Raw genomic sequence first — 12,833 nt, forward strand, 5'->3', positions numbered from 1 at the left:
GTTGAGACCAAACAAATGGTGACAAAGTTAAGTTTGCTGGTTCATGTTTTTCTTCTTCCATTGGCTAAGGTGAATTATTTTTCCCATGTTAGTCAGAAGCCAGTGATGTGGCAGTAGCTGAACGTAGATTAAAAAGTTAATTTTTAATTTTAATTAATTATTTATTTTAACAGTTAAATTTTAATTTTAATTATTTTCTAATTTTTCATTGTCTATACTTGATTACTTAAAATAAAATTATTTTAAAAACATGCATTCCAAAAGAGGAGACATCACAGAAATACAACAAGCAAATTAACCTTCTATTTTTGCATTTGCAGGAAATGTCTCAAGAACCAGAAACAAACAAGGATTGTGATAGAGAGGTATACCATTATATTCAAATGTTTCTGTTGAATTAGATTTTTACATTATGTTGTTGAATAAAGTGTTGTAAGTGTAGGCATACATGATCCTATCATGTAAGTAGCATAAATCATCAGTGAAAAATTTAATACTCAACTCAGAAAGAATTCTGTAGATTGAGTTTTAAAGAGATACAAACCCCAGAGATATTCTTTCATTATTATGGAATAATCCTGAATGGTGCCATAAAGTGCTAGGTCATGCCACTTTAGGAGCTTTGGATCCATCATTTTATCTTTCTTGGTTTTAGTCTGATTATCAATAGATAATGTGGCTAAAGAAGATAATTTCTTATTCTGTGTATCTTCCAGCTAGAAAATTGTATGGCTATCGAATGTGAAATTTGGGGAGCATCTTATTTTCTGGGCATCCACGCTTGTACCTCAGCAGTTTCACTCTGCTCCTTGTGTTGTGGCGAACTTTGGTTCCCATGTTTCAGTGAGAACCATCATGTTTTTGATATCCCAGGAACCAAATGAAAAAAGAATGATCAAAAGCAGTGGGGGAGAAGAATATCTCAGTGCAGAAAAGGGCAATCTTCCTTTCTATTCCTGAAGCCCCACAGTGTCTCATCCTGTAAATCTGACTGCTTAATGTGAGATCTAGGTGGTAAAGACAGAAGAAGACACATTTTACATCCTTGTCTTTTTATTTGTGTGTTCCCACGAGTCAAATGGGATAAATACATATATAAGATTCTGAAGAGTGGTTGGGAATAAAAGCACAAAATGAAGGAGGGCCCTTTTTGAATTTTGGAAAATTCTATTTTATTCAGTCAAACAGAAATGAAGCAAACTTTACAATGATATGATAATTACATCTTAAAATTAGAGGGTAATTGTTCTGTATATATGATCAAACTTAAGTGTGAAATATTTTTAATGACTACAATAATGACAAACTGAGTCAATTGATAAAATCCATTAAAAAGGTTCTTTTTATTCAATAAAGTGAATATCCTTAATATCCTTAATATCAAACTTCCATTCAAGGCTGAAGAAGACATGAAGAAGCACGGAAGTAATAATACGGGATTACCAGAAAACCTGACTAATGATGCCGCTGCTGGCAATGGTGATGATGGATTAATTCCACAAAGCAAGAGCAGAACACCTGAAAGTCAGCAATTTCCTGACACTGAGAATGAAGAGTATCACAGGTAAGCCTATGGCAACATTTAATAGGAGATAGCCATATGCTGTCAAACTAATCCTAATTTGGACTAATATTCATGATTAAAAATTTTATATTTTTCCTAGGATATTCAGCCTTGCCTGGTAATCAGAAAAATGAAAATCAGAAAAAATGAGTTACCATTTTTTCCAGTCATTAATTTATTTGAAAAATAACGAGTATTAGCAAACGTGAGGAGAAAGGAATTTCTTTACGTTTTAGTGAACTTTTATTTTAGCTTCAGAGGTACATGTGCAGTTTGTTATATAGGTAAACCGTATCATGGAGGTTTGGACTACAGATTATTTCATCAGCCACATAATAAGCAAAATACCCAAAAGGTAGTTTTTTGGTTGTCTCTCTCCAGCCATGCTCCACCCTCAAGTAGACCCTTTTGCCTGTTATTCTCCTCTTTGTGTCCATGAGTTCTCATTGTTTAGTTCTCGCTAATGAGTAAGAATATGTGGCATTTGATTTTCTGTTTCTGCATTAGTTTGCTTAGAATAGTGGCCGCCAGCTCCGTCTGTGTTGCTGCAAAGGAAATGGTCTCATTGAAAAAGACATGTCATACACTGTTGGTAAATGCATTTGGAACATTAATTGAGTAGCATATTCACACACACATATATAACATAGTAAGGATATATATGTATGTTTAGGATACTTTTATAGATTTGTTACATATATACTTACATATAAGAACATTTATTACAGCATCATTATATCAAAAGATGGATCCTTATCAGTAGGAATTTATGATTATTAAAAGTAAATCCTTACCAATAGGAAATAGCTCAATTTTCATTCCCAGAAAATAATGTAGTATGGAACCATTTTTTACAAATGAGGTTAGATCTAGAGTATACTGATTATTTCACAATTAAAATGTATTTAAAACCTTTACTTTGATAACATATCTTAAGATAAATTTTTTAGAATTCTTGTAATATCTGCTGTGTTGCAAATGGAAGCTACATGCTCCATTGACACTGTACCTTGATTGCTAGTTATTAAATTTTTGTTGTCAGTGCCTGAGTGCTGAAATATTGGATCTTCAATCTGAATATTGCCAAGGGATTGTATGGGGATCTATATTTAATATAAACATTTCAGTATATTGGGTAAAACTTTTATTAAAATGTATCAAAGGATCTTTCATCTACTAAACCAGGATTTGGCCAGATTTTTCTGCAAAGAGCCAGTTAGTAAATATTTTAGGCTTTGCAGACTATGTATATATTTTTGAGACAGGGTCTCTGTTGCCCAGGCTGGAGTGCAGTTGTGTGATCACGACTCACTGCAGCCTCAACTTTCTGGGCTCTAGTGATCCTCCCACCTCAGCCTCTCTGCTAGCTGGGACCACAGGTGTGCAACATCACACCCAGCTAATTGACTCTGTGAACTGTAGAGTGAATAAGCGTGGCTGGGTTCCAAGATACTTGACTTACAAAAACAGGCAGTGGGATTTGGCCCACAGGTGCTAATGTGCTGACCTTGTGCTAAAAGGAAGTTGCTGCTAATGCAGTAACTCTTATTCATAAAAGTGTCCTGCATGTGTGACATCATCCTTCCTTTTAGAAAAGGATATATTTCAGCATTCACCACACCACATTTTTCCACAGTGACTTCATATAATTTTTAAATTTGCATTTATAAAATAAGACTATTTTCTGCATTTCTGCCCCTTTATTCCTATGAATAGAACTCAGTAGTTTACTGTGATCAATTACTTTGTATATTTGATGAGTATCAACTGTTCTAGAATTGGCTGATTTTTATCAAGCCAGAAATACTCTCCTTGAAACGTTTAGTGTTTCTTGGTCTTTATGTATAAGCATGAACAATGTGATATTCAGCTTATGGAGTCTAGAAATGTTTAAGGTGACATTTAGTTCTATAGTTTTAAGAATTTAACACCTCAGTCTGGCATTTTTAATGCCATATGTGTATAATTTTATAATCTTTAAAATATATAATTGTTATGTAAAATTTGAAGACTACACCTGTTATATATAAAATTTGATATTAATTGTCTATTGCTGTTCCATGACTGTGGAAGAAAATTACAACATTCTCAGCCATGAACTCTAAGTTTGATGTCCTTAACAGAACTGTCTACACTCACGAACTCAATTTGCTTTTCATTCACTCTTGATCTCACACCAGTAAGTCTTCAGTTTCAGTACTCCTCCAACATTGTTTTTCCTCAAGATTATCACTAATTTTTTTCTGTAATAAATCTAGGCATTTTTCTTACACATTTTATTTAATCTGTTAGCAGAATTTGAGCCAGTGGAGGACATCTCCTCTCTAACAGCGTCTTCAACTTGGCTTTCAGGACCTCACTCCCTCAAGCTTTTCCTCCTGCCTTTCTAATCCATTCATCATGGCCTCTTTTACTTGCTCCTTCTCATCTTTCTCCATTTGGACATTGTTTTTTCCCAGGGCTCAGTCCTCAATCTTCTCTCTCGTGACTTTTTCTTTTTTTGAGACAGAGTTTCACTCTTTCACCCAGGCTGGAGTTAAGTGGTGTGATCTCGGCTCACTGCAACCTCCACCTCCTGGGTTCAAGTGATTCTCCTGCCTCAGCCTCCTGAGTAGCTGGCATTACAGGTTCGTGCCACCATGCTCGGCTAATTTTTGCATTTTTAGTAGAGACAGCATTTCCCCATGTTGTCCAGCCTGGTCTCAAACTCCTGACCTCAGGTGATCTCTCTGCCTTGGCCTCACAAGGTGTTGGGATGACAGGCATGAGCCACTGCACCCAGCCCCTCGTGACTTTTTCTACCGTGTATATGCTAGTGATTTCCAAATGTATGTCTCTGGCTCAGATCTCTCTCCCTAATTCCAGATTTCCATATGAGCCTGCCTACTTGACATCTCTATTTGGTTAGCTATTGGGTATCACACACTTGTCAGACTCAAAATTGGGCTACTGATGGCCTTCCTGAAATCTACCCCTCATGTAGTCTTTCCTACTTTGGTTAAGGGCAACTCTTCCAGTTGCTCTGCCAAAAATCTCATTGTCATTCTTGATTCATCTCTCTCTCCGTCTCTGACACCTTACATCTATTCTCTCAGTAAATCTTGTCAGGTCTATCTGAAGAATATGTCCAGAAGCCAGTCATATCTTCTACATCTGAGCCACCCTCATCTGCAGTCTACATGAGTGTCATAGACTGGTAATTGATAGTCCTGGCTTTTAAAAACTTCCCTTTTCATCAATTCTTAACTCAGTGGATGTACCTAAAATATAAGTCAAATTGTGTCAGTCCTCTGCCCCAGCCCTTCTGATTGCCTCCCATTTCACTCTGAGTATGTGTCAAATTTCCTCCTAATTCTCTCCCTTGCTCTGCTTTAGCCACACTGAACTTCTTGCCATCCCTTATCTACCCCTAGTGCTTAAAGACTGCAAGCACACCTCTGTACTTGGCAGTTCCCTGTGTCTGGAATGCTTTTTCCCCAGATATCCTCCTAGCTTACTCTTTCCATTCCTTCAGTTCTTTATTTAAAACCTCCTTTCGACTAAGAAGTAGAAAAAGGGTAAAAAGAATCACATTATTGAACAACCACTTTCTGAGGAAGAACCATGTACTACCCAGACGCATCATGCTTAAGATTCAACTGGGAGCATACCAGGGAGGCTCTCTAACGTAACCAAGGGAAGGTTCAATGAAACAAAGTGATTTATCATCTCTAACTTCAAACCAATTTGTATCTTGACATCAACGCTCTTAACCTTATATCATCATTTCTTAGAGTCTTTGATATACAAATAAAAGGTTTTTGTATTAGAAAGAAAAAATCTCCTTTCTCAGCAGAGACTTTTCTGACCATCCCAACTTTCCTACCACCCTCCCCATCAAACACGTAAACATTTCATTTTCCTGCTTTAGTTTTTCTCCTCTAACGTACTGTATATTTTGTCTTCTCTGTCTGTTGTTATTGTGTGTTTATCTCACTCTCATGAATAGGGATTTTATTTTTCACTACCATTATCCTTACTGCTTAGAAAAAGGCCTAGCATATTGGATGTAGCTACCTAATAAATCCTTATTAAATGAGTGAATGGAGTTTATCTTGGGTATATTGTTTGATTGATTCTCACTTTAAAATTTTGACATGAGTCATTCTAATAGTTTTGTCTGGTAATTATACGCATTTTCAAATTTGTTTTGGCTTTTTATAATAAGCTACATTCTTTATATTAATTTTTTTTATTTAGGGAGAAAAGCCCAATATTGCGGTTATTCATTATTTATTCTTTTACTAGTAATCATAATTGTAATTACGGTAAACTGAGCCAGAGGAATTGCAAACTTTACTAGTATTTGATTTGATTTGATTTTTGAGATGGAATCTCACTCTATCGCCCAGGCTGGAGTGCAGTGGAGGGGTCTCATTTCACTGCACCCTCCGCCTCCTGGGTTCATGCATTTCTCCTGCCTTAGCCTCCTGAGGAACTGAGATTTACAGGGGCATGCCACCATGCCCGGCTAATTTCTGTATTTTTAGTAGAGACTGGGTTTTACCTTGTTGGGCAGGCTGGTCTCGAACTCTTTACCTCAGGTGATCCACCCACTTCGGCCCTTCAAAGTGCTAGGATTACAGGCATGAGCCACTGCACCCGGCCACCTGCTTGAAAAAAAAAAAAAAAAAAAATTTGGGTGGCACATTTAATGGACTTACAAATTCTTTTCAGGGGATTATGAACCTTTAGTATTTGAAATAAAAAGACAGAGTTGGAAATTTTTTGCTTCCTATAGTAAGAGGAATACTGGTCAAGCACTGGCTATTCTGATGGAGCAGGTGCTGCTGCTTGGCTGTATTTCAGAAGCAAGCTGCTCACATCTGTATTGGTTGGTGAGCAAGACCAGTGGTCATTGATTGGTTGACTAGATTTCAAACTGGCTCTGGGTGGCTTCTTGTTACCATTGGTACAGGTCATTTCTTTCCTAAGTTAGACTCAACTTTAACCGAACATTTTTGGTTTAAAAGTTGCCTTCAATTAACTATGTTCAAAATGAAACTATTTTGTATTCCAGAATTGTAGACCTCATTTTAAAATTGTGGTCACGATGAATTGGTTAATAATAGCTCTCAGGAAGATCTGTTTACAATTTTAAAATAGATATTTCTCTGCATAATTTATTCCTTAAAATTAATTGTCTTGTTTCTGCTGTTGGTATTTCTAGAAGCTTTTGCTCAAGTCCTAACATAATCTCCAGTAGGAGATTTTAGTCTCTTTGTCAGTTAATGTATGTATATGGTAGTGATATTCTCTTTTTAAATTCCTTTTCTTTTCTTGTTCACTGTCTTCTCTGTACAATAACAGTGATATTCTTATACATTTTTACCTCATTAAAAATAATTACAGTTTTCAGGTCATGTGATGCCAACATGTTTGTTCCTTTTGCTTGGTGTGTGTGCTGCTATTCAGGCTCTGTTGTGGTTCTACATGAATGGCAGCTTTTTAAAATAACTCTGTGAAGAATGACATTGGTACTTGGATAGAAATTGTATTGGATCTGTAGACTTCTTTGGGCACTATGATCATTTTCACAATATCAATGCTTTCAGTCCAGGAACATAGGATGTATGTTCATTTATTTGTGTCATCTCTGATTTTCTTCAGTGGTGTTTTCCAGTTATCGTTTTATAGTTGACTCACCTCCTTCGTTACGTATTTTCCTAGGTATTTTACTCTTTTGCAGCCACTGTCAAAGGGACTGGGTTGTTGATGTGACTCGCAGCTTGGTTATAGGTGGTGTATAGTGGTACTACTCATTGGTATTTGTACATTTTGTAGCCTCTGAGACTTTACTGAATTCATTTATCAAGTCTAAGAGTGTTTTGTAGGAGTCTTTAGGGTTTTCTAGGGATAAGATCATATCATTGGTGAAGAGATAATTTGACTTTCTTTTTTTCAATTTGGATGTCCTTTATTTCTCTTGCCCAATTGCTCTGCCTAGGACTTCCCAGTTTTATTCTTAACATACATGAAATAAAAGTAAAATCAAAAGTGATTAAGGATTACTTTATTTCACATCTCTGTCGCATACACAGATAAAATTAATTCAAAGTTGTATGTTAAAAACACAATATTAGACCTTGTCTTGTTTCAAAAGGAATTTCTAAGTTGTCTATAAAATACAGAGGAATCAAGAATATAAGTGGAAAGTGTTTCCCAAAAATAAATATAAAAAGTATGGGTTAACACAGGGCTTCCCAATCCCCAGGCCATGGACCAGTACCAGTCCCCTGGACTGTTACGACCTGTGCCACAGAGTAGGAGGCTAGTGGCAGGTAAGCTAGCAAAGCTACATCTGTTTAAAGCCACTCTCTGTCACTCACATTACTGCCTGAGCTCCTCTTCCTGTCAGATCGGTGATGGCATTAGATTGTCATAGGAGTGTGACTCAAACCCTGTTGTAAGCTGCTTACACAGGGGATCTAGGTTGTTCACTCCTTATGAGAATCTAGTGCTTTATGATCTGTCACCATCTCCTGTCACCCCCAGATGGGACCATCTAGTTGCAGGAAGACAAGCTGAGGGTCCCACTGATTCTGCATTATGGTGAGCTATGTAATTATTTCATTATATAAAAGTAATAATAGAAATAATGTGCACAATGAATGTTATGTGCTTGAATCATCCTGCAACCATCCCCCAACTCAGGTCTACAGAAAAATTACCTTCCACAAAACCAGTCCCTGGTGCCAACATGGTTGGGGAGAGCTGGATTAAGAGATGTGAGACCCCTTTGCCTTGTCTTGGATTAATGTGCAAATATACATTGTGTGAATGACATCTGAGGGCACCATCTTGCCCTGTAGATCATTTTAGGCACACCTCCAGTATTTCATGAAAATCAAAATTTCTTCTAGTGATGAACAAAATGATACCCAGAAGCAAGTTTCAGAAGAACAGAATGCTGGAATATCACAAGAAGAGATTCTGACTGGTAAACAAGATCAGATGGAAGTGGCTGAAAAGAAAATGAATTCTGAGGTATTTTCTTTAGTCATTTTCAAATGTTTTAATATGTGTATTTATTTAAAAGACAACTCTATGTATTTTGGAAAGTATAAAGGATTTTAAAAACATATATATACACACACTCCATAGATCCTTTATCATATATCTATATATGTACATACAGGATAAAACCATGTTCTTAATTCAACTGCATTTGCCTGCAACTGTAGAGTAGTGATCTTCACAATGGCCTCAATCCAAAGGAGAAGCATTTCATATGTTTCATAAGAATTGATGATCTTTCCAATATCAAAAATAAGTTTTGCTACTAACAACAGATTTTCTAGTTTTTGGACATTAGTTCATCTTTTTAAAATATTGATAGAGAAATCAGTTTGTTATTTTCACTGATAGGAAAATAGGAAATGTATAGCTGGGTCAGAGGCCACATTGTGGATGTCATTATCCTTGCTTTTAAGGAGAGTAACAGTTTGCTCCAAGAAGTTTCTCATTTCAATGCAAAGAGTTTTGAATACAATGGCGTGCCATGATATACATTTAGTGATAATTTATTGATAAGCATTTTGTTCCCAGAGAAATATTTCAGTATATTTCCCTTATTTCACACTTATTACTATTTCAAACATTATAAAGAGGAAAGAAAAGTTATTGCAATGGCAAATAATCTCACGATTTCTAAGAAAAGCTTTGTAAGTTGTATCTTATTTACCATTTGTATTTTGAAATATAGGGCTTCTTTTGTATTAATATATTTACACCACAAAAGTAACCGTGATTTTATGAAGTCGCCCATGCTGGCATGCAATGGCACGATCTCAGCTCAGTGCAACCTCTGCCTCCCAGGTTCACACGACTCTCCTGCCTCAGCCTCCTGAGTAGCTGGGTTTACAGGTGCACACCACCACACCCAGCTAATTTTTTGTATTTTTACTAGAGACAGGGTTTCACTATGTTGGCCGGACTGATCTCAAACTCCTGACCTCATGATCTCTGCCCACCTCAGCCTCCCAAAGTGCTGGGATTACAGGTGTGAGCCATTGCTCCCGGCTGCATTTATTTTCTGACCTCTCCTTTTAAGAATCATGATCTTAAATGAGTTCAGTGTTGTTTGTAGAAGTGCAATGCTTAGATGCCGACGTGTACATTGTGGAAGGGTACAATGCTTAAACAGTTATGAATAAATGCAATTCCTATAACTGACTGTAAAAATATTAGAAAAGCAGTATATTGATAAAACTTTCTTCAGGAAAAGGAACTTAAAGAACTTTAAGAAATTGCTTCTGTCCAAATATATGCATAGCTAAGGTTCTTACAATGGTGTGGTTGATAGGTTAGATATCAGAGTATAAACCCAATTTAAAAAATATATGCAAGCATATTAATCTTACATTTTATGCATCTGGTTTTTTTATAATTCAGAGAAAGGCTTTTCCAATTCTGAAATTCTAAAAATCCTCCAGTGACTTATTTTTCATGGTCTTTAAATAAGTATTTCAACTTTTTGGAATTTACACATTTTTAGATTTGAAGTTTTGTCCAACTTTTTTCCCGTTAAATATCCACTATGGGAATTCTTTCCTTATACAAATAAATGTCATTCTTCAATTTCAGAAGAAATCACGATATGTCATTCTCTTGAGTGCTAATTAGAAGTTCCCTTTGTTTACTTAGGTTTCTCTTACCAATAAGAAAGAAAAAGATCTCTTGCATGAAAATCGCATGTTGCAGGAAGAAATTGCCATGCTGAGACTAGAAGTAGACAAAATAAAAGAGCAGAGCCAGCTAAGGGAAAAGAAACTTTTGGAGGAAATTCAAAGTGTGAAAGCAAAGAATGATAAACTTCTAAAGGCTGTAAAATTGAGTGAGGAAACATTAACAAAAATTAGTATTTAAATACAGTGGACAGCTTAGCATTTTGACAACTGAGAACAATGATAAACTTCTAAAGGCTGTAAAATTGAATGAGGAAGCCTTAGCAAAAATCAGTATTTCAGTAGAGTGGACAGCTTAGCATTTTGACCGCTGAGAATGCTCAGTTCTGAACTGCAGAATGTAAGACACAGCTAGGAAACACTGGAAATGGAAATCCTATCATGTCGTTTTAGACTGACTACTGCCCTACAAGACTGTGATCAATGTCAAATAGATGAAAGAGACTTCTTTACAGAGAACAAACATGAACAGGTTTATTTACAGGAAAAAATGAATTCTCATATATCTAACCTAAAAGATAACAGTGAGATTCTTTCTAAACAACTCTAATGTTGACAGCAAAATTAACAGCCTAAACATTAAGCTGCATCACACAGGATAAATTCTGAGAGACAAGATGGGGCAGGCCCCCATCTTTCCTGTTCAGACAACTTAGTCATTCTACTGTGTGGGCTTTGTAGACTACAAACCCATCAAGGGCAGAAGAGATCCTGTGGCACGGCACAGCTGCTTTACCAAATCATGGCCAGACTGCTTCTGTAAGCAGGCCCTGATCCTGTTCCTCATCACTGGACAGGACCTCCCACCTGAGGCCTCTAGCTACCCCCACCAGTGTTCCCTGGCCAACGGAGATTTGAAACCTTCCTGGGACAGAGTTCCCAGAGAGAGGGGAGGGCCACCACCTTTGCTGTTTGGGTACCTAGCCGTTCTGGCCCATGGGCTTTGGAGAGCCCAAGCTGACCAGGGGTGGAAGTGGTGTCTCAGTGCAGCACAGCCACCCTCCAAAAATGTGGCCAGACTCTTGTTTAAAAGTCGGTCCCCGACCACATTTGTAATCACTGGGTGCAGGCTTTCAACCAGGGTCTCCAGCGACCTTCACTGCTGTTCTCTGGCTGACAGAGGTTTCAGACCTCCCTGAGTCAGAGCTCCAGGGGAAGGACCAGACTGTCATCTTTGCCGTTTGGACAACTTAGCCATTTCAGCCTTCAACTTTCAGAGTGTCTGAGGCAACCAGGGGCTGAAGTGAACCCCCAGCAGAGCATAGCCACTCTACAAAAACGTGACCAGACTTCTTTTTTAAGCAAGTCCTTGTTCCTGTTCCTCCTGACTGTTCAAGACTTCTCAACTTGCCTCCAGCCACATCCTACAGGTGTGTACAGATTGGTGACAGGTTCATACCTCTGAGGTGCAGAGCTCCCAGAGGAAGGGGCAGGCTATCATCTTTGCCTTTTTGCAGACTTCACTGCTGATACCTTCAGGCACTGGAAAATAGGAGGCCATTGGGGACTGGAGTGGACCCCCGGCATACCACAGCAGCCCCACAGAAAAGTGGCCAGACTGTTATGTGGGTGCCCATTTCCATATCTCCTCAATGGGTAGGCCCTCCTGGCAGGGTCTCCAGCCAGCCCCCCCACTGGAACTATCAAGCCTGTAGCAACTTGGCAATTCCCTGGACTGAGCTTCCAGGAGCAACTGAAATCCTCTCTGCCGCTGCCTCTGCAGTGGAACTGCCCTTGCTTCCCTCAGAATATCAAGGGAGCAAAGACCCTAAGTGCCATATCGACACCTCCAACAAGCTGCAGTTGACCCAAGGAACACACCAGTCCATCTCCCACAGGTACCACACACCCTGCACTGTTCATCACCAGACAGGGAACCCTGGCTTGGGCTCACAGCACAGACCCTCCATCCTGGGGTGATTACATTAAGTAACTGCTAACTTACATCTCTCTCAGGTGGAGCCTCCAGGAGACAAGGAAAGTTGTAGAGCAACAAGTCAGATGATATGCAGCCCAGAGGGCAGGGACAGCTATCTATCTAGCTCTGCTTGCTCTTATGAGACACTTTATCCCAGCACTTAAGGAGTGCTGCGGTCAGACCAGCCCTGTCTCATGTGCAATATTGCCCAGCACAGATCAGGTCTAAGAGTTACCTTCTTTAAAAAGGGGAGTTGCTTAAAAAAGAAGTCTGGCCATGTTTGTGTAGAGCAGTTGTGCTGTGCTGGGTTCACTTTTGAGAGTTCTCTGAGACCTGATCTCTGCTAGGCAGTTTTGCACATCAGGTGAGGCTGGTCTGACCTCAGCACCCCTTAGTCAGCTTGCCTCTCCCAGGACCCCAGCCAGGCCACACCTGCTTACAGGACACTCTCGGGTGCACACACCATAGCTTCTGTACCAGTGGACCGTGCCTGATTAGTGGAGAGCTGCAGCAAGGTGGCCCCTACAGCCATGCACCAGCCTGCACATCACCTCTCCATACTGCAGCCCTTTATATGGAAACTTCTCACATCCCTTTGCTGTGTGTGTTTACACAGGTGGGTTTT

The 12,833-nt window shown here is 38.7% G+C and overlaps 1 protein-coding gene across 1 annotated transcript in view; it reads left to right on the forward strand.

Moving 5' to 3' along the window:
- Positions 1 to 12,210, forward strand: part of LOC139358379 (POTE ankyrin domain family member G-like) — a 31,716-nt gene extending 19,506 nt beyond the window's left edge. Inside the window, exons 8-14 of the mRNA XM_071078917.1 lie at positions 321 to 365; positions 1,398 to 1,564; positions 8,467 to 8,590; positions 10,250 to 10,439; positions 10,972 to 11,412; positions 11,508 to 11,674; positions 11,770 to 12,210. Of these exons, the coding sequence (XP_070935018.1) occupies positions 321 to 365; positions 1,398 to 1,564; positions 8,467 to 8,590; positions 10,250 to 10,439; positions 10,972 to 11,412; positions 11,508 to 11,674; positions 11,770 to 12,210 (1,575 nt within the window). The remainder of the gene's footprint in view (positions 1 to 320; positions 366 to 1,397; positions 1,565 to 8,466; positions 8,591 to 10,249; positions 10,440 to 10,971; positions 11,413 to 11,507; positions 11,675 to 11,769) is intronic.
- Positions 12,211 to 12,833: the final 623 nt, after the last annotated feature.

This window comes from Macaca nemestrina, chromosome 15 (assembly GCF_043159975.1).
Source record: "Macaca nemestrina isolate mMacNem1 chromosome 15, mMacNem.hap1, whole genome shotgun sequence".
NCBI classification, from domain to species: domain Eukaryota; kingdom Metazoa; phylum Chordata; class Mammalia; order Primates; family Cercopithecidae; genus Macaca; species Macaca nemestrina.